Raw genomic sequence first — 26,537 nt, 5'->3', positions numbered from 1 at the left:
GATGCAAGAATGATGACAAAGGAGGATTAAACGTAGTCCATGGAGTAGCCAGCTGTTTGAATATGACTCTTATGAATATGCATTATTGTTTTCTTCAGCTTTTTTATTTTTATTTTCTCAATTTTTTTAATTTTTTAAACACTATTTTTACCTATTTATTATTACATCTCAAAATTTAATATTAATAAGCTATTTTTATTTTTTAAATTTAAATAAAAATGCAATGTTTATTAAAGAAGACAAATACATTATTAAGAAAATGTAAAAATTAAAAGGGTAGAATGGTAAAAGAACCTTCTTTTAATGAAAAATAAAAAAAGTCGAATTTTTTCTCGCTATTAGCTAAATGGGAATCGAGACAGAGACAAGGATCATGTTCTCTGTTACATCTTATAACTTTATTATTATTTATATATTACAATATCAACTGATTTAATATTATAATTATAATATTTAAAAATTACGTAAATTTTTTATTTATTTTAAAAATTATATTATAATATTAAAATTTAATTTTTTAAATATTATGTTATAGACATTATATTATATTTTTTATTTATGAACGTGATATTAGATTTTTTAAATAAAAATTATATGGTAAGAAATAAATTATGTATTAAAAATATTATTCGAAAAAATTAAATTAAAAAAATAAAAAATATTTACTATAAAATGAAATTCAACCAAAATAAATGAAAATTTTAGCGAAAATGTACAATGAAATAAACGTTACCGCCACCTCGCCCTGCTCCATCTCTACCTAGAATCGACTTGCTATCGGTTCGAGCCGACTCCTATTGGCTTGGGTTCAGCTCTCGCACCAATTCTCACCACCGTGGCTCACCATCGATCTCTCTCTCTCTCTCTCTCTCTCTCTGCGCAGGGTTCAGTCTCATTCACACTACCGTCGATTCTCTCTCCCAGCGTCGCCGTCGGTTGCTTTGACACGCGGCTGGTCTCTCGGATTCCCGCTATCCTCAGGTACAAGTTTTTCTGGGTTTTAAATTTCTTTTTAAGTTCGAGGAACTTGGAATTGTGATTTTCTTTGATTAGTGAGTATGTAAACGGATGAGTTGGATCTTTTGTGGTTTTTTTCCCCTGAAATGTTAAGATAATGAGATGAAATTTCTGGTATTACCTTTTGTCTGAGCTTTCTATATCGTTTCATTGTTAAATATTGCAAGTGATTATTAAAACTGTGGGAACAAAACTTGATTAATCATCTTCAAATTTATAGTGAGAAATGCCTAGGGGGATTTCTTTCTCATGTAATTTTCTTCCGTTCTAGTTAAAATGAAATAGGAGAAAGCAGAAATTTATCGAACCCAATCACTTAACTGGACTACGAGTGTGTAATTGTTGTTGGTTCGGCTCAGGTTTCATTTCAAAATGTCAGTGTCGCTCAATCTAGTTTAGTATGTAAGGGTTTGGTGAATCGGTCTGATATCCAAGTTCTTTGTTGCCCATTGGTATGATCTGTAACTGAATTGGGAACTATTGCATTGGAGCTGCTAATGTATGAAGTTATTTGATTAATATGAAATAAATTTATTTCTATTGTTTAAAAGTTTTTGAATTGAAAGTTGTACATGATGAAATAAGAACTTTTTAAGGATTTTGTTCAAACTTGTTTTGAATTATCGAGTTGCAGGTACTTTCCACGAGTATGCTTTGTTCTTCGTTAAATTTATCTTTATTGTTTCCTTTTTCTTTTGCAGCATATTCAAATGAAATTATGGTCGCGTGACAACTAACTATGCTACAAGAAATATAGTTATATGGCAAAATCTTTGTTTCATAATCTTCGCAGAGCTTCTCTGCTTTTCAGGTCTTCATCTCTGAACCAACCATTTTTCAGGTACTCTTCAGTCAAGGTTCCTCCATCTTCTTAATATTATCGATGTGTTTTACTTTTGAACAGCAGTTTTCATCTTCTTTTCCTTAGATTTTCCTCTCTAGTGATAAATTTCTTTGTTGATCCATTGCTTTTAAAAAAAATTTAACCTAGCCGACTGGGTTTGAGATTGGAAGAAAATGGCTTGTATTTGACTTTGAAAGACAGACCTGTTGATGAATTTTCTGGTTGAATTTTACTGTGTTTACACCATATATTCTGTTGCAGACCTGTTCTTGGGGTTCCTGACTCTACTTTCTCTCGTATAAAAAACTTTCCTCTGCTGAACATCTCAAAACCTTTGTTGGGATTTAGAAATTTAAGCTATGGTTCCGTGAATCTTGTCATATCCCAAGGGAAACCAAAGTTTGAAACACATGAAGTGGATCCTCCAAAAAAAGATAAGTGGAAGACTAAGAAAAAATTGAAGATGCAGCGAATGAGAGCGAAGCAGAAAAGGAAAGTAGCAAATAAGAAAGACCCTCGTCAACTGCGTGTAAAGGGGAAGAAAAAGCAGAAATTTTCAAATGCAGAAGAGAGAATCAAGCACAAGCTTGAAAAGGTCAGTAAAGAAAAGAACCGTTTCTATATATTTTATGGTATCACTAATGTTTTTGACGAAGTTTTCTCATTTCAAAAGAAAAAGAATTACTTCATGAGCATTTCTCTTAGTTCTGATGCTGAACTACAGCGAGATGGTTTTCAAATTAATGGATGTTGGAAATTTTTCATATGTTTTCAGTTACAATTATAGAGATCTTGCTGCAGGCCAGGATTAAAGAAGCATTGCTGATTGAGAGATTGAAGCGGTATGAAGTTCCTAAAGTTCAGGGTCCTGTGGTGGAGCCACACAATCTGACTGCAGAGGAACGGTTTTATATGAAGAAAATGGGTCAAAAGAGGTCTAATTATGTACCTATTGGAAGAAGAGGAGTTTTTGGAGGTGTGATTTTAAACATGCACATGCATTGGAAGAAACATGAAACAGTTAAAGTTTTTTGCAAACCTTGTAAACCTGGCCAAGTGCATGAGTACGCACAGGAAATTGCAAGATTGAGTGGAGGAATCCCGATACAGATAATTGGTGATGATACTATCATCTTCTATCGAGGAAAGGAATATGTGCAACCAGAAGTTATGTCACCAATTGATACATTGTCTAAGAAACGGGTTAGTTTTTAAATTTTCAGTTTTCATTAATGTATGTGATGTCTTTTTCTTTTCTTTCTCTTTTTTATAATCGAAGTTCGTGGGCCAGTGCATCTTTATTTAAGACATAATAGTAAGGGAGGATATCAGTCGAGGACTATTTGGCTTTTCAACCATAAAATATGTGCGTGGGAGTCGGCTGTGTAGTTAAGTAATGGTATTGAAGTTAGAGAAGTGTGAGGTTCACCTAAGCATATACTTCTCGTTTTTGGATTGATGGAGTGTCAATACGTGGGAGGGAGAATTCAATCCTCTCAAAGACTTGGAGAGTTGAACGGCCCAAGCCCACCGCTAGCAAATATTGTCGTCTTTGGATTTTTTCTTTTAGGCTTTCCCTCAATATTCTTAAGACGCGTCTGCTAGGGAGAGATTTCCACACCCTTATAAAGAAGCTTTCGTTCTCCTCTCCAAACTGATGTGGGTCTCACAGGGAGTTTGTCAAGTTTTGACTCTTGTTGCTTGATTCCTATCAAGCTGTCAGCGTCGGTACCTAGAAAATAGTGCAGCTTTTCCATTTTCATGTTTAGATTAGCTTGATCAGAGAATAACGTGCTGACATTAGATTGTTGTATGAAAAGCTTTCATTTAACAGCAAATACCAAATGTTGCAAACTTGGTCTAAACTTGGTCTGTCTAATTAGATTTAATAGTTGTATTATGGTATTGTTGTTTTGTTATTCAATCTGTTTGCTGCATGTATGCTTAAAACCTCAATGTTCATGTTTATGTGGATTCTGTTTGTAGGAAATTGATTATTAATAAAACATACCAATGGCTTCCCTCCTTGCAGGCACTAGAAAAGTCCAAGTACGAGCAATCCCTCGAGTGTGTTCGCCGATTCATTGCCATTGCTGAAAAGGAACTGGAGCTATATTACAGGCATGTTGCCCTTTATGGTGACCCAAATGATAGGAATCCATTGTCCATCTTAGACCTTCCATCTGACAAATTGAAGAACTCACAGAAACATCAAGTCGATGAAATGACAGACTCTCATTCTGCTGCTCTTTGCTTAGCATCTGATGTTATGAACAAGCGAAATCCTGAATTTTCGGATGACGAATCGTTAGAGATTGGAGAAGAATTTGCAGATTCCTGCTTTTCTACAAGTGAATCAGAATTTGAAAGTGACATATTAGATGATTCTGATAATGGGAGGATCGAAGGAAGTTTTTCTCAGACAGGAGAGATGTCCTCAACCACAATGAACACTTGTTCAGCTTCCCAGAACAAATTTGAGTATCATAACCAAGAACTACCGATACACATAAAAATGACATGAGACTGCAACCTGATTCTTTGTTCGACTTCAATGGATCTATGATCCAATGAAAACAGTTCATAAATGCATACCGAAACATTTTCAGAAATTATAGTAACTAACCGTTTCTAAGATGATATCAGCATGGGAAAATTCGACCTGGTTTTTACTAAAACTTTCAATTTCATTAGATAGTCTCATTTTGTTGTTAGGAAAGTAGAAAACCTCCTGATCTTGATGAATCCTAGGCTATGAAATTGTTTTTAATGAAATTGTTTTTAGTTCAAGTATTGAAGGGAGGAAGGGCATGTGATGGGTATTCTAGTAGCTAGTAGGGGTGTACATTCGACCCAACAACCCGGATCAACCCAACCCAAACTATAAAGGTTGGGTTGGGTTCATTTTTTCTAGAGGGTTGGGTTAGGTTGTGAAAAGTTTCGGGTTGGGTTACCAATCCAACCAACCCAAACTTTTGGGTTGGGTCAAAAAAATCTCTCAACCCAACCTCGATCATGTAAACCCCTAGCAGCTGTCAAGTACTGTGAACGTTAGAGTTGATGATTTGAATCTCTAACTTCAAAAAAGTAGTAACTATGCATTACGATTGTAGGTACTAAATCGATCTTCGTCAAGATCAAAATTTACCGTACCAAATAATATATTAGGCAGAAAGAAAACAGAATTAACTAATATGAATATGAATTGGGACATAAACTGTAAATTGTTGCTGTTTTTTTGTATTAAAGATGGGGGCATCCCATTCTGAAAATCCATCCAATCAGTAATCTTAAATCCAAAATCCAAGCTCTCTCTCTACAATATTCTAACACTATGGGCTGTAACATCTAAATCTGCAATGTACATCAGCCGCTTGGACAGTGATCGACCGGGAAGAACCCCATGAGAAATTAAACACTCAAAATCTTCATGGCACGGCTAGATCAGTCTCCTCTTGCTAAAAGTTTCCTCCTTTGCCAGACTGACGAATCCTAAATCCTACAACCGAGGCCTGTGTATAACGGAAATTATTTATGATGATGGTTAATATTCATGTGTCGGAGCTGGAAGATCATCGTCGAGGCTGGGCGGAGATAATGGCGGGGTAGCTGAGAGGTCAGAATGATCGTCCAGAATTTCCAGGACCCTTCTGGCAGTTGCTTGAAAGTCCCCCTTATTAATAATACCAACCTTTCGAGAAGATATAACCCCGGATTCAATTGGTCTAGAAGAGTTACTAATCTTCACAGATGATAAGACTTGATCTTTGGCCGATTTATGATGAACAGCAGAAGAGATTACAGAACTGAAGATGCCAGAATTCCTCAATCCTTGAATAATGATCTGTGGATAGAATAAAAGACATTTGAGTTTATCTTGCACCGTGCATCTTTTACACAAAGTGTTTGGTGGTTACAAGTTGAATATGAAAAACAGATGCAATTCTCACCATAGGTGCATAAATGCGAGTCAGAATACCCTTTCTTAAAAGTTTCAAGGTCAGTGCTTTATCAGTCCACACAACTCGTTCACGATACCTAAAACCGACAGAAATCTGAAGTATAAGGTGAGAGAGTTCATAATGGACAGTAGGAACGAATGCTTGACATGATATCTCACAACTATTATCTATAGAATGGATTTGCCGGTGACCAATATTCAGAGAAGTATTGAAAAAGAACTTGGAAGTAAACTACCATCAGAAATGAGACGATGGAAACACCTGCAAACTAGACTATGTGTACTTGCTATCATTGTTATTTAAGAAAGAAATATCCAATCCATTGACCATTAAGTGGAGGCTCTCTCATTAAAATCTAAAGTAGTCATGGGATGACCCATTCAGTTGAGATTTAATCCTCTCGCTGTGCAATCTCTGACAGCCTTGAGATTTAGATTACATTCAAACCAAATTACTCGTGAAGATTCTATATTTGCAGGACACGAGGTTCATATCTCGAAACAACGAAATAGGAGATGGAAGTTATACTATTGAGCATAATAATTACCAGGCTAGCATTTCTTCCTCTGTTGCAGTAGAAGCAATTATGAATGCCTGTAAAGGATACAGTGTGGAGATGTCATTCATCATCGGCAAGAATCCAATAGAGAAGAACAGTAATGATTTAATGAACAATTTAAATAATTATGTACACAAAAAGGGTGATGAAAATCAGGAATTCATGTTATATATCCTAGAGCAATAGGTACTCCCATTATTATGAAAATCAGGAAAATTTTAGTGATAAGCCCACATTTGTGTACTCAAAATACATGGGGAAAACAAGGTAATAAAGTTTTTGTTCATAGAAAGAGAGTCGTTCCATCTACATAAAAAGATTGGACAATAAGTCAAAACTTATTGGATTAATATTTTTTGTAGATGAAAAACTCTCCGTCCTCTGAAGATTATATTGTGTATCCCAAAGCCCACACACCCCAGCCAACCACAAAAAATGTCCTTTTACACAAAAGGTTGTAAGAAAGAAACGTTCCTCAAACACCTCCACGGAACTCCGGGGGCTAACAAAGATAAAGGTAGGCTAAACACCTTGAACGCTTCCTCATGCAAAATCACAACTCGACATGATATGATTCAGGTTCTTCGATGCAAAGAATACAACAAATAGGTCCAACTACAAAAAAACCTCTAGCAAAGATTCGATTCAATGTGTCAACTCTTTCATCCAAAACTTGTCACACAAAGAACTTCACCTTTATGGGAATTTCCGCCTTCCAACTGAGGAGAAAATAAAACCACCCACCAAGGAAGGATTGGACAAGCATTGAAAAAAAGAGTTATATGAAAAACCTTTGTGGTTAGGAGTTCAAAGGTGGGAATCACATTTCCCTGACCAAAGGTGAAAAAAGGAGAGGGAGGAAAGAAGAGCCAAGACATTTGACATTACCCTATAGGTCAACAAATGAAGGAAACCCAAGGAAGGAGAAGGCAACAAATCCATCTGACCAAAGATTGAAGCAACCAAGTGGTTCCTGAAGGAAGATAAATAATATGAATGAGGAACAAGGAGCAGAGGGGTTTATCCTCCAACCACATGTCTTCCCAAAATGTATTTATCTTGCTTGTCCCCAATGTCAATTATGAATAAACAGAGAAAAAAATATGAAATTCAAATGCCATTGCTTTCCACGGGTTTTTGGAAGTGTCTTTAACCCCTCATCGGTCCACTCAAAAGGATGAGACAAGGACTTGATCACAGTAACCCTGTGCCAATGGGTACCGACAGATATATTTAGCCAATAGGGTTGTTTCTTGTCCTAACATTCCTGATGCCTAAACCCCCAAGTCCAAAGGCCTAGAGACCACCTCCCATGCACCAAGTGCAAACCCTTCCTCTCATCCAACCCCTAAGTTTCTCCATTTCCATCCAATTGAAGATGAGACTCCAATGAAAAAGAAAAAAAGGTAAATAGGGATGCCACTCAAGTATATATATACACTCAGCATATCTGATGGGATTCACGACAGATCTTTTTCCAATTCTATTAAGCTTAAGGATGGCTTGTCAAGGCTAATTCTTCTCTCCCCATTGTGGGACTTCTTTGGTTTAAAACTAACTTGATCATAACTAAAAAATCATTCTGAATATATATACAAATCCTCCATCTATAATAGCATGTAAATAGTCTAGATTGTCTCTACATACCAAAGTTTCGAGACTTAAAAATAAACAACATAATGAGTTAGGGAAGCACAAGTAACAATTGCAATGGCTCAACTTAAATGAAAAGGCAGTAGGGGGGGACGCTGAGGGTAGTGGAACTCACAGCTCTATCAAAGTCTAACATAAAGCATCTTTTAACATCATCTTTTGTTGGTTTGCAGCCACATCGATCACGTCTTGAAGTCAAATCAGTAAATTTAGTGTATGTGTAATGTAGAACAGCAGCTTCTTCCAATTTTATCTCACTATCATTGTTAAATACATAAGCATTTAGCGAAAAAAGGGGGAAAATAAATAAATAAATAAATAAATAAAGATTCCTATGAATCCAAGTAATGGTTAGCTATACTGCTTAATAAAAAAATGATGACATAAAAGCAATTTAAGACAAATAAAAATGTGTGTACACATCAAAAAGATAAAATAATAACATATACTTGGGATTCTTCATGTAGTTGTGCCATCGATGTGCGCCATTTGGACGAAGATGGTCTTGAATCCGAGCAGCTGATTTTCCATTTCCATATGTCAAGAAATAGTTTGGATTGCCACGGAGTGCATCTTTGTAATTACCGAAGTATATATCTTTTGGGAGATGGTCATAATTCTTTTTAAACATCGATACCTGAACAAGCATAAAGGATTAACAATGAACTTGGCCAGGTTCAACTACAAATGGTTTAGCAATCCCAGCCTATGAATTTATGGTTCTACCCAGACTCTTCTCTGTTCCATAGAGATACAAACTAAAATATTCTATAACAGGCTAAACAAGAAAATGAAGATCTATTGAAGGCGAAGCACAGAAAAAAGTAACAAGATGCAAATGTCGTAATGAGACTAGGTCTGAATCCATGTGAATCCATTAATCACAAAGAGGAGCCTCTGCTTTGAAATTTTAGAGAGTGTGAGAGATTACTAACAGAAGAAATCGGTAGGGCATGATTGTGTCTTTTTTGTGTGTGTTTTTTCTGCAATTCACTTTCAAGTTTGATTTATTAGATAGATTTTTAATATCCACAAATGCTTGGACTACTTACATGCAAAACGCCCATTCTCACTGGATAAAAGATCGATAGAATGTAGTAGGATCAGACAATTTTCCAAAAAGGAGTATCTCGAGTATTCTTACAATCACCTAGGTAGGTAGCCACCATGGTTTAAACTTATTCCCTTCAGAAAACTGTTTGAAAACACATTTCTTATAACTCCAATCACGACTACTAAAACAACTTTACAAAAACATTAACTTTATGTTTTTCTTAATATTAAGAAAGTAATTTTTAGAGAAAAGAAACAAAAAAAAAAAAAAAAAAAGTAAACATTTGCTAATAGTAAAACATAGCTTTATTTTCCGCGATTTATAAACCATCCAGGGAAACTCTATAACTTGAATTGTTCCCTGTATCAATATATATATATTCTTTTTCCTTTCCAAAGAAATAGAAATCTAATAAATAAAACTATCTTCAAACAGCCGCTTACAATTTAAAATCTCAGTACCAAGTAAGTACATAAGCTTATAGTTTTTTTTCAATAACAACTGATAAGTAATTAACTAATAGAGAATTTCTGGCTCCACACTACGTTACAACAATAATTTATTAGTTAAGCACTCCCTGGATAGCTTTGAACAAAATATATGAAATATTTATACCTCGCTGAAAGGTTCCTTTACATCATCTCGCTCAACACTGCTCTCCTGAAACAAAATACAGCCAATATATCCTCCACATCAATGACCACTTAAAGTAAGGAGATAAAGTTCATGTAGTTTTCTTAGCACCAAAGCAAAGACATTGGATGAGACAATTATATGGAGTGATCTTGAAGAAAGCTTTATTGAGTTACTTGACTCACATGATTCGGGAAAACAACCATATCAACATTTGCAGGCACATCAGCAAGCAATTGTCTCAATGAGTACTCCCGTGTGCCCACAGGGTGCATTAGTTCATCAGTATCCAGATGGATGATCCAATCCATACCAGCATTCTGTTCAATAAAAAACTTAATTATCATTGAAAAAGTTCACATTGAAAAGCTGTATGGAAAATAAAAATACAATACCCTGGCCATGACAATAGCCATTTCCATGTTCAAAGACTGCTTCACGAACAACTCATGATTACATGGTTTGTAGAAGAAACTTGACAGCCATGTCTCGTTCCAAATCCGGCTAAAATTCAAACAAATAATATCAATAAAAAATGGTCAAAGATCATTTTTTTCTGGAAAAAAAAAAGTGTTTTACAGAAGAGAATTCAGAAGCAGAAAAAATGGAGAAGAATCTCCATAGAGCCACACAACAAAGGCAATGGTGGGTTGTCTATTGTTTTCATTTATTTCTGCTTGTGCAGACACAACACAGGATATTTTGATGGGTGGTGATGTAGAGAGTATAATTTAGCTTCCTCAATCAGCTTGTGGAAAGATTAAAGTGGCTATCAGGATTTGAAAATAAAAGATAAAAAATTAAAATCAACCATTAAAGGGAATAAAAAGGGAAGGGAAAGGAAGGTTATTCATATCTGAAATATAAAATAAAAAAATAAAAAAAAAATACTGACCTTCTTGCTTGCTGCTCTTCTAGCTCTTTCGTTCTGTATATAACACTTACTCCCTGAACACAAATAGGTTTTACTTGAAGATGACAACTCCAGAAGACAAAAGATAATTAATTAACATTGAGTTCACAGTGGAGGCACAGCACAGAAAATGGCTCACCGGAATGGATTCTAAAACTTTGGATACGTTTGGGGAGGCAGCCTTCCCTTCCACAAAAAGGAAAAAGTTCGAAACTCCAATGACCTTGTGGAAAAAGATCCAGGGTAAAGTCTGCTCTAAACCAGCAGAAGTGCTTGTTGTGATGCATATCTGATAAGTAGAAGGTTTCAGAGCGAGAAGTTAAATACAGCAGTCTGTGTTCATCGGCAACGAAAACGAAAACGAGTAGATCTCTTTCCCTGAAGCTGTCAAACTAGCAAGGTAAAGGTACTATACAATCCTAATAAAAAACATGAGAAAACTCACATACAAGATCGAAATTCTAAAAAAATTCCATTTTCTCAGCACATCATCAGCGCCTCACGCTATAGTTAAACGAAACCAATAGATATATATAGCTTGCATTCGTCAGAATCAAATAGAACATCCATTCGAATAAAAAACGAGGGAATTGGACGGGATCCAACAAACATAAGACAATAAAAACCAATCCTACACCCGACGACTAAGAATTTGGCCACCATAACAAGATCATATAAATTGCCGCCAGAAAAATACAAGGCATGAAAATAACTTATAGTAAAAGAACAAAGACTCACCTTGGGCTTCAGATCCGTGCCGTAGTCGAACTTCCAGTCTCGGTAGTAAGAAAAGGCAGGGGAATGGCTCCGACCAAGAAGATCAACACAATCGGAACGGGAAGAATGAGAGGGGATAGAAGGAGCAGAAGTGGACATACCGGGGAACTGGTGCTGATCGGGGGACCAGCGGATAACAGGGTCGTTGAGGCCGCCCCGCCATTGGAGGAGGAAAGCGAAGCAAGCAAGAGTCAAGGGGAGAAGAGTTAAGAGGAAAAGCAAGCGAGAAGCAAGAATGTGAGAGGAAGAAGGAGAAGTAGAAGAGGAATTGGGTCTCAGGGAATATTGACCCGCCATGTGTTGTTGCAGAAGGAGACTGTTTGGCGCATCGACACACACACACACACACACAGAGTAATAGAAATTTAGAGAGGGAGAAAGTCGAACGACCGGAGGAAGAAGGAACCGTTTTGTCGTTAGGTGTTAATGGCCGATTTCAATTTTTTTTTTTTAATAATTTCTTTATTATACAATTACGAATTTAAAATGCTTCAAAAAATATTATTATTATTTTCCTCCTCTTTAATTTATTTTTATTATTATTATTATTTTATTTATCTATTTCTTCATATGGTAAATCTTCGAAAAAGAAAAAAACTAATTACTGCATGTTACACAAGAAGTAGCCGTTTTTTCGAGTAATTTCTTCCCATCAATCAATAAAAATCTTCCCATCAATCAATAAAAAATAATTTAATTAGGATAATTTCTTACGTCTCTAAATTTTAAAATATTATATTTTCAACCTTAATTTTGAGTTTCAAAATTTATACTTTTACCTCGTCTTTAATGATAATGTTTATTAATAAATAAAAATTATTAAACTAATGTCGTATATTAATGCACTTTCTAATAGAAACTAGGTTTGTAATTATTATAGTAAAATTAATTAGATAATTAACGGGTTAAAAGTATAAAATACACAAATTTAAGAACCAAATGAAAACTGAACTCAAATCTATGTTTTGAAATTTCGAGTAAAAATATAGCATTTTGAAACATATTGACCTAACCAAAACTAGACTTAGAACCTAGATACCAAAAGAAAATTTGTTTTCCAAAATTTAAATTAATAATGAAAAAATATATATTTATAACAATTTAAATAAATAAAAAAAGAAAAAACGGGAGAAAGTTTAGCCTTCATTCATAGTATGTACAGATATAGATAGCCAATCGAAGATGCATTAATAAGCTTTTATGGTCAAAGATTCAAATTTCGCCTTCGTTCCAGACTCTCGTTGGCGTATTTATTTTATTATGTTTCCATTAATGGTCGATATGTTTGTCTAATGGGAGGGTGGCCAAGTGTAATGCATGCCCATTCAGCCATGATTCCCACAAGGGAAGGTACAAGAAAGAGAAACTTAATATTATTCTGTCAACGAGTCTTGTTCATTCTTCTTGTCTATTTCAAAGGTTTTTAAGGCATTTAGTTTGTATTCTTGCTGTTCATTAAGCATGTTTTTCTGATCTCTTGACGTGTTTATGAGCTGTTTCTTGGTGGTTTTCTTGTTCTATATCTTTGTTTAGCCAACCATTTCTCCTGCATTTCACTTCCAATTTTGGAAAAAAGTTGACCATATTGGAAATTGAGTGTTAGAAACGTAAGGATAAATATTCACCTAATGCACACTACCTACTGTTTCGAGATGAGTGTCTTAGGCGACTTCCTTTGAAATGGGTTTTATAAGTACAGTGTGGCTTGCCAAGGGTTGGATCATACACTCACTATCCAGTATGGAGTCTGTAAATGACATGGCATGGACATAGGAGGGTTTAATACCTCGATAGAATCCAAATGGATTGATGTTTGATGGTGGTTTAATGGAAGTTAAAGCTTCCGGTATAGGAATTCTTGTGTGGTTTCTACGATATGGTATGTTTTTGCTCAAATAGTTCACGAATCTCCTAATCCAAGCCTTGCTACCTCATTAATTGAATAATTTTTACCTTGTTACCAAATTTAGCAGTTTTCAAACCTATTTTCTCATGTAGACATAAAAAAAAAGGGTTCTACAAGATTACCATCATAGACACTTGAACAAATGAAGACTAAATTACCAGAATGAAAATGATTTGTATCTGGAAAGAAAGGAAAGTTTTGTTCTTCCAAGAAAAATCTAGCACCAGGAAATGGAGTACCAAAGATACTAGCAGAAAATAACATAAAATTTACCACAATTAATTTATTGAGGTATGAACTGAATGAAAAACGATGAACTGTGAGATAAAAACCAACAAAAAGTGACCCAACAGATAGGCGATCCTAGGAAGTTTGAAATATCACATCCCTAACAATGGGGAGAAGATCAGAAGAGTTGATCTAACATCACCTTTTTATTAACTTGAGCACATCTCCTACCAGATGAAGGGATCCAGTGACAAGAACCTGAATTCATCACAAAATTTGCTCAAGTAAACAACTACATTTTGATTTCTTTTTCCTTTTTTTTTTTTTTTTTTTTTAGAACAGCACTCATAATGAACTGCATGAACTACAATTCTGAAGAACTCAACTAAGCACAAAGTAAAAGCTGATCATGGAGAAAAGGGCAGAAATAAGATCAAATGAATGACTTAAATATCTATCACCCTATGACTATCCCCAACTTAAGAACAAACTAATTAACAGAGTTAAAAGGTCAAAAGAAGATATCACGGAACTGAAATTTCACAGCCATTCACAGAGTGAGATTTAAATATCTCATACCTGTAGTCTAATGGATGGGGATTCTCTGACGCAATCTCTCAGCCAATTTATCGCCAATGGCAATGAAGGCATCACTGCGCTGCCACTGAATTTGTTATCCGACAGACTTGAGTGAAAGTCCTCATACAGAGGAGGCAAACCTCGCTCGTGGTCGAGCTTAAGATCCTTTTCGGATATAGAATCTGGTTCTGCAGAAGCAGATGAGATGACAACCATGTTCGATCAAGATTCAAATAAAACAATTAAACCATAAATCATTAGTTGAATCATATATTAAACCACCATTTACAAAAGGAAAGCCTCCATGAATTTAGCATTAAGCTATCAATAGCCTTATAATGCTGTTCATCCATGAAAAGTGTCCAACGAACTGCTATTGTGGAATCTGAGTAACAGAACCATTGCTTTGCTGCATGATCAGATATAAGTATAGTTCTAGAACCATTGCTTTGCTGCATGATCAGATATAAGTATAGTTCTAGAACCATTGCTTTGCTGCATGATCAGATATAAGTATAGTTCTAGAACCATTGCTTTGCTGCATGATCAGATATAAGTATAGTTCTAGGGAACTAAGTATAATTATCTTGCCTGTGAGTTGCAACTTTTTTATAGCAATACAAAAACTTCAAAGAGGGTTATCATGCACAGCCAACCATTACTTTGCTGCATCATCACATTCGGTCTGCGAGTTTTTAAAAGTTGTTAGGTGTTTGTTTGGCTCAAAAGTGAAACCCTCGTGAAAGAAGAAATAGGGGAAAGCAAGCAGTTCAAGCAAGCAAATAGATTGTTGTTATATAATGGAGGAGGTTCCTTTGCATCTATCACTTTGAGATAAGGGTTAGATCTCGTGGAAAGCTGGGTTCTTCTTCTTCTTCTTTTCTTTTCTTTTTTTTTTTTTTTTTTTTTTTTTTTTTTTTTTTTTTTTTTTTTTTTTTTTTGCTGTTTTGCAGAGCCTTTGGATTCAGAGGAATATTAGGATTGTTAAAGCAATTGGGAAATCCTAGGAAGAGGTGTAGTCTATTGCCAGCTTTAATGCTTCTCCTCGACTTTGAGCATTAGTCTCCAAGAGCTTTTGTAATTATCCGTTGTCTCACACAATTTTGGATCAGAGCTCATTATTTGTATAGTAGTTCAGGTGGTTTAACTCCTTTTGTGGGTTTTTTTTTTTTTTTTTTTTTTTTTATCATTTTGTATTCTTTCATTTTTCTTTTCTCGATAGAAATTTAGATTTTCCATCTAAAGAACTTCCCCAAGGAAGTCGGTTATTTTCTCATTTTTGTAATAATGCAATCAGTACAGTGAGACCTATAACTTCTACATATTTTCCATCCCTAAATCCAAGCTTTACTTCAACAAAGCATTTTAAAAAAGCTTTAAACTTACTTCCTGCTACAGCCTAAAACTTACCGCTTATTAATCAATGGTTTATTTCATTTGAAGAACTGACAGTTTAGTTTCCCTCCATCAATTGCACCTAATATCGGTTATTTCATATTGCAGATCATTGTAACGATTCAATATATATTATATTCCAATGAAAGAATTCAAAGAATTTCTGTTAATCACCTCTTTTTTCATAGAAAGTATTTCAGCTGCAGCCAGATTGGAATTAAACAAACATTCCCCACTTCAGTGGAGTATGCATGACAGTTATAACTGCAGCATATGAAAAATAGACAAAGAACGAACATAATATATTCAATTGTTGTGCGACTTGAAGCAAAAAGAGAAGGAACAATACCCTTCCCATGCATAATCTTCTCCCAAAGTTTCTGGAGGTTGAGCTGCCACGACAAGTCCTTGTTTATAATATCTGACGAAGTCACCGAATTACTGGAAGAGACTTTGCTATATGTTGACATGGTAGGGACAAAAAGGGCTTTCGAAAAATGAACACCTAAAGATGAAAGATCGAAGTCAGAAAAATGGGTTCAAAATCTCAAAACCCGGCAAAAATTGACTTGAAAGTAAGATCAATGAGAGCATCCCTGTTAACCACTTTTCCAGTTATAATGAACAGAAGGACACCTTTTATGATGTTAAGATTTCAAATTGTGCTGCTGAAAACGAAAACTACTTTAGAACAACCACTGTTAAACATACAAATAGATCGGCGTGTTAAAATTCTATCAGCCATTAATCCGAAAGAAGAATCCCCAACTTCTGTTATCTTCGTGCATTATGTGCAATATTGACGATGACATCATTAATATATCATGTTGCATAGCTTTTTTACAGTGAAAAAGTTCATATTATGTATATATCTTAATGAAAAACGACGGATGTCTTTTGTGAAGATTTCAATCCCCGGCCTATGCACCATAAGTGGAGGAAAACATGGCTCAAGGTACACCTATGCGTAAGGGGAAGAAAAATTGGATTGTGATTATAACTGCTATCTATGGGTTATTTAGGTTGATAAAAGCCGAATAAAAAAATAAAAACACAAGGGTACAAGCATAATACCTGAGGAAGCACATGTATTCACAAGTCGTGGAAATAAGATTTCAGGGTCTCTCATTTCCATGCAATTGAATAGGAGAATCTACAGACCAGGAAAAATTAATTTAACTGTCTTTTACATCATCAAAATTTAATAAGTCACCAATATAAGTTGAAGTAAAAAACTGGAATGGGAGGGATTCATCAGTAACGCTGAAAAGAAATCTCAAATGCCACAGAACAATGTTAATTGTGGAAATTACCTGCTTTGACAACTTTGTGGACTCAGCTTCCTGCAGGACTTTTACATCATCATTTCCCGAATCTCTGTCCACATTTTCTGCACTAAAAAAATGTAACGACTTATGATTTCCCTTCACAACACTAGAGAACCAGTTAGCACAAGCCTCCATGCTTTCTGGGCTATGAGCTCCATCCAAATAGAATATTAAATCTCCATTCGAGTTTTCAGACTGTGTTGAAGAATTAAATGATGATGCATAACAATCATAAACTGTCTGTGCTCTCCCAGAAAGATTTGCTGTTGAAAGACCTCTAAGAAATGCATCTGGTATTTTGGCCACTTTGAAACCCTGATTTTCGCACAAGATAGATACAGTGAAATGGCTTAAATATCTATGTTTTAGAACATAAATTTTAAAATAAAAATAATAAAGAGAAAAAAAAAAAAAAAAAAAAAAAAAGAAGAAGAAGAAGAAGAGGAAGAGGAAGAATGAAGAAAGAAGAAAGAAGATTGCAGCAGTTTGAAGGGAAAAGATCAACTCAACATTGATTAAGAGTAGACACAAAATCCTCGAGTTCCTAGATAAAATAGTTACCGCATAACACATTTTATGATATCATCCAAATTTCATTCTGATAAATGGGGATGCATGCACGTATGGCAGGTGAAGCACATGCATTATATACAACACGCATGTCAACAGGGAGGGGGGAAGAACAGACCAAGCAACTTAACACCTCCAGTCACTATAATCTCCCATTTCCTAAATGCCACGACCAACAATTCAAGAAGAAACCATCAACAAAAACGTCATGTCAAGCATAAAGTAAAATATGAAGATAAGACCAACATTTAGGAACATCCTTTCCCAGTTTCCAGTCCTCTGAAGCCAACATTTACAAAGGGAAACAGCAAGACCAGAATTAACAAGCTGATGATCACCAGACATGCCAAGCTTCAATCCATCTAGCTTTGTATGGTCAAGCGGTTCAGCTACCTCTAATGGGATCTGCAATCGGTAAGCATAGGTCAATGTCCAATGAAGTTCCGTATCATGAGTTTTCATAACCCCACATAAAATGTGCACATTGTATATTCTAGACATTTCTATTAATACTTTGAAGTATTGAAAGCTGAACTTGTACTACCGCAAGTAGAATTTTAGCCTATCTCTATGAAATTCTCTTCAGCTATGTTTGGGCTTTATTGATGATTTCGTTGAATAAAAGAAATACAGAAGTATAAGGGGATATCAAAGAGTTACATAGAAGATCTCCAATTGGTGTGCATGGAAGATCAACCATAGTTACAAAATAGCTTGGAGCTCATGCATGATACAACAATAAGAACCAGAGCGCAAAGTAGAATCCAGTAAAGTGCTGAAGGAGAACACGACAAGCATTAACCTGGAGGACTTTCTTCTGATAAAACCAAATAAAATTCAACAAAATGCTGATCAATGTGTCTGGGCTTTACTAATACCAATACACAATGATACGAGGCTTTTATCACTGTTATAACATGCATTAAAACTCTTAACTACAAGATTCTTGAATGTTTTCAGAGAAAGCTCTACAAGTATTTCACTGCTTAATTGTTTGCTCAAAAATCTAGTTGAAAAAGAAATTCATTTCATGATTTTATTCAAAATTCATGAGTATTAACATGCAAACTCGAGAATCGTGAAGCTGCTTATAAGCCAAAGATGGCTTGAGTTGCATTGAATCTTGTCTTGAAAGGAAGAAAATTACCATCAACTCACGTGCCTTGTTCTGGATAACATCCATTGCTTCTGGAAGCTGTGGTACTGTGAATGCAGGAACTCGAGGCTTTACATGGATACAAGATGTGAAGCTGACTTAGAATACGAGTAAAAATCAAGCATGGCACAAAATATCTTTATATTGTTTTTCTTAAAACTGCAATTTTGTATACTCAAAGAAGAATATTGCACTAATCCACTAAAGAAAAATAAGCAACAGCCATGCATAACACTTGGTGCAATATTAGTGCATTTCATTCTTCAAAACTGTGATTCTAAACTAAGAAAGAATGCTGTCCTAGGTGGTCATATTTATTTTTCTTTTTACAAGAAACATCAAAATGGTATATTCCAAAAAAAGGACAAGAACAGCCTAATGGCAGGGGTAGAGGGAACCCCTCCCCCCCAAACAGAGATATACATTGAGAGCCTGTCCTAGGTGGTCATATTTAGAACAAAATAAAAAATCATGTTATTGCAAAGGCTTACATTGACACTGTACCTTGAGAATTCCAGCCTTGTGCGAAGCAATCTGGCTTAGCGAGTTTCCTGAAACATGTGTCACTGTCAGAATCTGGTCGAAGCAACCAACTTAAATTCACAGGTAATTCATTTTTTGTTTTGCATTGATGCTCAAACCAGATTTATAACAATTGGAGCATTAGTTTGTTTCAAGCATTCATACTGCAAGCCATCTCCATCTCATGCTTGAATGGTTTTCCCCGAAAATTAACATTAAAAAATTTTAACCAAAAAGCTTAAGGTAGAAAATCATGACTAGTAAGATAGATATGCCTAATAACTCCATGTGGTCCATCCCAAGCGAAGTGATGCCACAGACTATAGGTTCTTCTATCTGCACAATAACCACCAATTGATCAATCAATTTTTATTAATCTTAAGATTTCATAGTTACTAGTTTTCAATCTCAAAAACTTTTGGAATAAACCAATTCTAATAGGCAGAGCATACCACATTTGTTGAATCGTACGTTCCCCCAAGACCAACTTCAATAATTGCAACGTCAACCTATTGAGATAAAATCAATAATTCCATAATGAAAAATAAAGGGAAAAGGCCAACAAGAAGGAAAATAAGGATGTAACTCTGTAATCCAAGTTACTTGAACATGTTTAGAAAAACTAATCCTCAAATTGATCAGGTTTAAAACGTTGTTAACTGGTTGTGAGGGAGCTTCTTTTGTAGGAAAAGAACAAGTAGATTCTACGAAAATCATTAGTTGACAAAATGAATATAAGTTCCATACTTGTTGGACACATGTTAAACACTTATTAAGCTCAATAAACCACACGTGTTGGACACTCATGTACATTTAGCCAACAATTATCAAACACGTCTACACTATATTAAATGGTGGGATAGTTGAGAAGCAATTTTGGACATATTTACTCTTTTTATAATTTAAAAATTCCAAACTTGTCCCTAATAATGAAAGACTCTTGTCTGTCGTGCATAAATTGGCTAATATACACTCGAGTACGCTATGTCTAGTTGAGTGTGAGCTAAATATATAAGCCTCCCCACCATCCTCCAGCACATCTCTCTGTTCACCGGTTCTTCTTTTGACTCTTCCAAATTCTTATGCGGATCAATTGGCACTAGCGCAAGTTTACATTTGCCCTTTCTTATTTCCATCAATAAATTCATCACATATTTTTGTTGTGATATAAAGATGTTTTGGGCTGAGTATGCGACTTCAATACAGAGAAAGTACTTTAGCCTTCTAAGTTCTTTAATCTCGAATTCTCTCATCACTTTCCCCCAAGTTCAATCTCTTCTTCTTCGTTATCTGAAGTGACTATGGTGTCATCTACATACACTAGAAGCATTGTAGCTCTCTTTGCTTCTTAGCTTTTGATAAAGAGAGTGATCTCCTTGACTTTTCTCAGTCTAAACACTTCTCGAGTTTTTTCAAAGCCTGGGGGAGTACTCATGTAGTTTTGCTCATCTAGATCATCATAAAGGAATGTATTCTTCACATCGCATAGTGAGAGCTGTCAATTTAAGTCAGCAACCAACGATAACAATATTCTTATGGTATTCGAAGTCTATAATCCAAGACTACACTGCTTCTAGTGTATGTAGATGACATCCAAACTAAGGTAGTGTACCAAAGTCTATAATCCAAGATTTAATCTCACTTATCTCAAAAGAATTTATACAAACTCCTCTCCCTATCAATCAAGTTGCTTCTCTCCTACAACAGGTCTCGGATTTCTTAGGTAGGCAGGTGGACCTCCCTTTTCTTTTAGCAGTAGCCATTTCTTCATCTCGGCGGGCCTCCTATGGATTCCTCCAACTCAATGAATGAAAAATAACAGAGCACTCTGCCTAAAATAGAGTGTTTTTGCATCATAATTGACTTTAAATATCCTTTTTGGCAAGACGTTAGTTTGGATATATCTCAAAATTTTTAACATGTGGCATTGCATCATAAATACTTATCATAAGCTAAAACAAAATTTTAGCATGAGAGTTATTTGAAGTTTATAGATACATAAATATATATATATATATATACAAACATTGATCAAAGTGTTGATGATGATAGAAGAAGAAGAAGAAGAAATGGACATTAAAGATGCAAGGTCACCAGATGGTGCATTGAAAGAAGAAAAGGAAATGAACTTGGCTTTTGGTGCTTTATTTTTATCCTTTTCATAACGACAAAGAAATTATAATAAAATCCCACCTGAGACAGACTAAATCAACGAGTCAAACACCCTTCAGGAAACGAGGCTTTCTTCCAAGTCAAAGAAAGTTTATGCCAAAGAACACTAAGCCATATTAGTTTCTGGGAGGACAAAGTCTAATAGGTTTGAAGAAACCTATTTAAGCTTGCAGAGGACTACTTCTCTGCCGTCTCTATTCTTTCACCATTCATAATAATATATTGGAAAGGAATAGAGAAGCTAGTAACAGAAGATAGTGAATTGTACGAAAGATCCTTCATATATCATGCTATGACATTAAAAGTCCATGACATTCATGATGTTCAATTCTTGCATAAATCATAAGTTCTTGCAAAAATAGAACAAGGGAATGAAAGCAATCATTGCAACTACCCCTAGACTGTTTAAAATAGGAGCTATATTAACTGAAACTAAAGTCATTTACCTCTTCATCTATGAATATTTTAAAAGCCAACAATGTAAGAAACTGAAATAGTGCAGGCATTGGCAGATGTTCTGTAACACTTTCCTGCAAATTAACACCCAAAATCACAAAACTGAAGGTTGTAGTTTGCATACTGGCAAAAGAAAAATTAGGCACACACATCGTTGAATTGTAATTTGTACCCTTATCTTTTTCTTTCTTTTCATCTATGAATGAAAATTTTGTTTCTTGTTCCAAAAAATTAGGAAACGAAAATACACCAGAGATAGCTATGCCATGTAAGGAACAGAAAGTAAGAAATTGAAGCACAAGCTAGAATCTCAGCCAGTATAAGACAAAATATCAATTTATTATTCACACATAATTCAACTGAATCATTGAACTATTCAAATATTGAAGTTTTCACAAGCTCTGTTTCCAACTATTACTCCAACGCACTCCTCCTAAATGCTAGAAGATTGATATATGTGCATCTTCCTTCACAAGTGACTGACTCGTCAATTCCAAATAAACTCAACAAGTTAGCTTTTTTTCTGTTTTTGTCTTGGAAACTTCATCAAAACATTTCATCAACAATCAAAGAGGATGAAAGAGATTATGAACTGGACCAATTGTATGTGGATCTGTACCAATGTGGGTAAGTTGGTTAAGGCAGAAGTAGTATTCTTGTTTGATACTTTTCCGTACATCTACAGTTGACTAAACCATCTGGACATGCAAATGATGTATATACTCATTGTAATTCTTATAAATCATGACCGTGCAAAAAAGCTTAGCTAGAGCCTGCATCAAATGCCTTTCAAAGAGAATCGAATTGAAGTAAGGAATAGCAACAATACCTTCAATTGTCTCCAGCATGCCCAGAAGTAATGCAGAAATTTATCTTCTGATATATCCAATCTGATTGTTCCATTCGAAGTGAGATTGTAAAAAAAATATATATATTAGATAAAGTAAGAAATACAACTTCAACAAAGTTAATGAGCTTGAAAATAATAAGTAAACGGAGAGCTTCCTAATAATTTCTCAGTGTGTCACACGTACATGATGTTTGTGTTTTATAATAGAAAGAGAGGGATGGGTGAGATGAGACATGTTTTTTGCTAAATACCAACATATATTTCAACACTAACCCATTTATACGAAATCTCTCACGCACATCAATGAGATGAGGGGAAGTGAAAAGTCCAGTTCGAAGACCACATTCCCGTAAAATTGCTTCAGAAAAGGTGCATGTGGAACCCTGAATTCATACAGATCAGGTGAAAATGAAAAGAGGATTAAAGAATACTGCAATACTGAGGCCCTGCTTATTCTTTAACCAGGTATTGATGTTCCTTTTTCTGCACCAGCAAGATATGAATGATGGACCAAAAGTTATTTATTTTACTTTGGAGAGCCATTAAACCATCACAATATAGTTATCTTTTGGCCCACAAATTTTCTCATACATTTTTAGTTCGCTCCATTATTTGACGAAACTAATGTAAAAAATTGTAGCATGAAAACTAGCCAACTCATTCATTGTATTGATAAGAAAAAAGTATGAATGCAAAATGAATATGGATAGCATGTCATTTTTTACAAAAAAAAATGATACTTCTCATTGACATAATGAAATGTTACCAACAAAATTTATTACAGGAGGAATTAACAGAAGAAAAAAAAACCCAAGCATTGAGAAGAATTTGTTGGGAAACACATATTTCATTGATAGTATGAAATATTACCAAAATCCAAACCCTAGCTTTAGAGGATTGCGAAAAATTCATCTCGAGTGCTAGAAGATCATGAAGAGACTAAAAAGTGCAAAGTCCCTCTCCAGGTATGCATAGTTCTATATAAGTCTCATTCATAGTGACCATGATCACATTCAATAAAAACCACAACCAATTCCTCCTCCTTAATATCTTTCTTTTCCTTAGAGAAGGCCATAATGAAGCTCATGATAGGCACCTTATTCCCATCGAAGCTAAAAAAACGCCCTCTTGATTTCCTTCATACTAAAAGGAGTCTCAAACCCATACCTATCCCTAATGAAATAAAATGGAACACCAATTTAAACCTTCCAAGAACGGTCTCGGACAAACAGATGGGGAATAAGTGAGGCAAAGACAGACAAGAGTTGCCCCTCAAGTTCTTTGTCCCCAACCAATACTTTCCCGGGTGTTTTTTAAAGAGTGAGACAGCCTTCTAGAACTTAAGCGAGAGGTGCAAAGAAAGTAAGAGTTTTTTTTTTTCCCCCTCATTTTAGCGTGGGAGATGCAAAACAGGAAAACATAAATAATTTTTTTATAAATTGAAACGTGGTCTAAATATTATTCAGTCGGACATTTTCCAATTAGGCAATACCATGCTAAAGCCTATCCAGAAATACTCAACACTATCACTATCACCCCCTTCCTCTCTTCTTTACTCATCTTGTAGATTTTGAATTGTTAGGCTTCGAAAATCTATCCACTTCATAATTCTTTACATCAAACATTAGCGACTACACTCAACTGCCCCACACCCAAAACCATCACATATCCAACTGTTTGCCTTTTTCCCCTCCCTCTACACCATCAGAGACCATGCATTCTAAATCCTCTTGCTACATCAACGGTCCTTTATGAGGTAGTAACATTTTGTACCTCCCCCATCAAAGTTCCTAATCAAGACTCAACTTATTCAATTAACAATGGATACAAAATCCCCAAAGAAGTAAAACAAGCTAGTAGCCCCTACCTATTTCCTGAAACTATTCCCACCCTAACCTCATGCTATTTTGTACATATTTTTACTCTCTTTCCCCATATGTGACCTACAGTAACATTATGTTAAAGAACTTACACAAAAAATTGAAATTAGGATTAAACTTAAAAAATTAGAAAAACACCTCCATGCTCTTTATTGCAATTTACACTACTTCGCTCCTTCCTTATCTTGTTCGGGTAGCTCACACTGCCTTGAGCACAAGTAAAACACACGGGAGGCTTATTCCCTATCATCTTTCTTCCTTCCTTTCTTTCTTTCTTTCTTTCTTTTTTAGTTGGCTTCTTTTGTTGGATTTTTCATTTGTCTTTGATGAAAATTTGTTTTTCATTCATTTATAAAGACATAAATACCATAACATAAAATTTTCATTGATTGAGGCAAAAAGAGGTTATGAAATAAACTATACTCCAATGATCTTCTAACCTAAGTTTTATTCCTCACCTGCAATATGTATAAGCAATATTAAAGGTAGAAAATAGAATACCTTTCCCTTAGTTCCAGCCACGTGAATAATTTTTAGTTTCTTTACACATTCTACTAGGTCTAGAATCTGCAAAAGAAACATAAGCATTGTGATTTAATCTTTATAAAGTGGTTCAAGTAGTATGATAGGCAAACTCAAATGATCATTTCCACTCTTCTCTATTGTGACAATAGTAAATATTTAAAAAGAGAAATCAAGCTAAATAATTGACCAACAAATTTTTTATCACATATTCACAATATCAGATCAGCAATGTTGAAACGTTTTACTTTCATGATTTCTTCATTAGAGTCTGATGTCAGAAGAGTTACCTCAATGTACTTTCTCATCCTTTCTAATTTTGTCTTGCTCCTGATTACTGGAGCCATTGTTCCACGACTTTTCTGTGTTATCAAGGACGAAAGTGCTTCCAGAGCAGATTCATAGGAAGATGACTGAGGCAAATTGTTTCTCATTTTTTTTCCCAAGTAACAGCCTCTATACCTTTCAGAAACCTATCACATCATTGAAAAACAAATAAGATTTTCGGAAACTCGAAATCAATAATCAAAAATCATATTGAGGAAGTGCCAAAGAAGACACCAAATCTTTCTGAGTACACAAACCTCACAAAACAAGAGAGAGGTGAGAGAGGAGAATTGAGAAGGAAAGAGATGGTGCTTTACTGAATAGCCTCCAAGATATTCTATTCCATCCAGGGTTTTCTAAAGCACAAGGCCCATTAAAGTGTAATAGTATTTTGGAACCTAAGAGCAAGTGCAAGCATCAGGGAGGCAAGGCATAGGGAATATTGAGAAATTGGTAATTTATAATACAACAAGAAAAATGTAGTATGATGAAGTAGAGAAAAGGAAGAACTAAAGAAATGAAGGCTTTACCAAAGGGATTATTGGGTTTCGTTTAAAGAAAGATAAGCAGGGGGGAAAAACTTCAAGCATGTGCTAACGCTCTAATGAATAGATGGCTTTCTAAACTCAATATCTTGAGAATGAGATTGTGTGAGGAACAACTTCGGACCACTAACCCATTATTCTAGAGACCAGTGGTTTGAAGTGGGATCAAATGCTTTCAAATTCCAAAGGCGCCGATTATAAATCAATCAATATTCAACAATAATGAGAACAAGAAGAAGAATTGTGTGTTGTTAAGCTAGATTGGAAAACAAAACCTTAGTAATTTTGCACATCACAAGAAAAAAGTACAAATTCAAACTTAGGTTTCAACCTATTCTTCAAATTCTCACTACAAGACGAAGCATCGACTGATAGGGATAAGAAAGCAGCAGTTCCATCTCACTCCACCTCTACCTCTACCGATTCAGTAAAGTAGATGATGAAGCTAAACATTGAACAAACAAAATCACAGAAAGAACAGGTAGAGCGCAAGAAAAAAAAAAAAGTAAGAGTTATACATACAGAAACGCAGAAATGCGAAGAAACTGGAGTAAGGGCTGCACTCAGATTGGGGAGATTAGAAGCGCGAAGCCGCCATGAGCAAGAATCCGAATCTGGAGCAATATAATATACATATGTCCGTACTTTTTTTGTCGTTGAAACTGGTGTCTGAGGATGAAATTTGGATG

General features: G+C 35.1%; 3 protein-coding genes across 7 annotated transcripts; 1 reads left to right on the top strand and 2 right to left on the bottom strand.

Moving 5' to 3' along the window:
• The first annotated feature begins 731 nt into the window (after positions 1–731).
• LOC111789768 (RNA-binding CRS1 / YhbY (CRM) domain protein) lies at positions 732–4,501 on the top strand. Its single transcript, XM_023670451.2, has 5 exons — positions 732–981; positions 1,719–1,858; positions 2,123–2,456; positions 2,663–3,064; positions 3,894–4,501. The coding sequence occupies exons 2-5, from the start codon at positions 1,779–1,781 to the stop codon at positions 4,383–4,385; spliced, it is 1,308 nt and encodes a 435-aa protein (XP_023526219.2). The 5' UTR covers positions 732–981; positions 1,719–1,778; the 3' UTR covers positions 4,386–4,501.
• A 573-nt stretch (positions 4,502–5,074) lies between these two features.
• LOC111791322 (glycosyltransferase-like At2g41451) lies at positions 5,075–11,817 on the bottom strand. Its single transcript, XM_023672612.2, has 11 exons — positions 11,374–11,817; positions 10,775–10,924; positions 10,618–10,670; positions 10,118–10,226; positions 9,908–10,042; positions 9,705–9,749; positions 8,485–8,672; positions 8,151–8,292; positions 6,371–6,417; positions 5,812–5,899; positions 5,075–5,705 (listed from the first exon to the last, which is right to left on the bottom strand). The coding sequence occupies exons 1-11, from the start codon at positions 11,707–11,709 to the stop codon at positions 5,406–5,408; spliced, it is 1,593 nt and encodes a 530-aa protein (XP_023528380.1). The 5' UTR covers positions 11,710–11,817; the 3' UTR covers positions 5,075–5,405.
• Positions 11,818–13,549: 1,732 nt separating this feature from the next.
• On the bottom strand, positions 13,550–26,537 carry DFC (DHFS-FPGS homolog C). 5 transcript variants are annotated; one of them, XM_087122390.1, is made up of 17 exons: positions 26,371–26,536; positions 26,180–26,293; positions 25,267–25,449; positions 24,956–25,021; positions 22,848–22,957; positions 22,554–22,614; positions 21,715–21,798; positions 19,549–19,605; positions 19,372–19,432; positions 19,079–19,125; positions 18,566–18,643; positions 17,665–17,823; positions 16,834–17,163; positions 16,595–16,673; positions 15,870–16,025; positions 14,126–14,313; positions 13,550–13,804 (listed from the first exon to the last, which is right to left on the bottom strand). In XM_087122390.1, exons 3-17 carry the CDS (start codon positions 25,408–25,410, stop codon positions 13,745–13,747), a joined length of 1,680 nt encoding a protein of 559 aa, XP_086978516.1. In that variant the 5' UTR covers positions 25,411–25,449; positions 26,180–26,293; positions 26,371–26,536; the 3' UTR covers positions 13,550–13,744. The 5 variants fall into 5 exon arrangements, with proteins under 5 accessions (XP_086978516.1, XP_023527436.2, XP_023527435.2 ...); XM_023671668.2 differs by lacking the exon at positions 26,180–26,293 and having other exon boundaries at positions 26,367–26,536; XM_023671667.2 differs by lacking the exon at positions 26,180–26,293 and having other exon boundaries at positions 26,371–26,530.

Source organism: Cucurbita pepo, chromosome 3 (assembly GCF_057944985.1).
Source record: "Cucurbita pepo subsp. pepo isolate OVF chromosome 3, ASM5794498v1, whole genome shotgun sequence".
Taxonomy (NCBI): Eukaryota; Viridiplantae; Streptophyta; class Magnoliopsida; order Cucurbitales; family Cucurbitaceae; genus Cucurbita; species Cucurbita pepo.
Note: the sequence above shows the minus strand (reverse complement) of the source record. Positions and strands in the feature narration are given on the sequence as shown.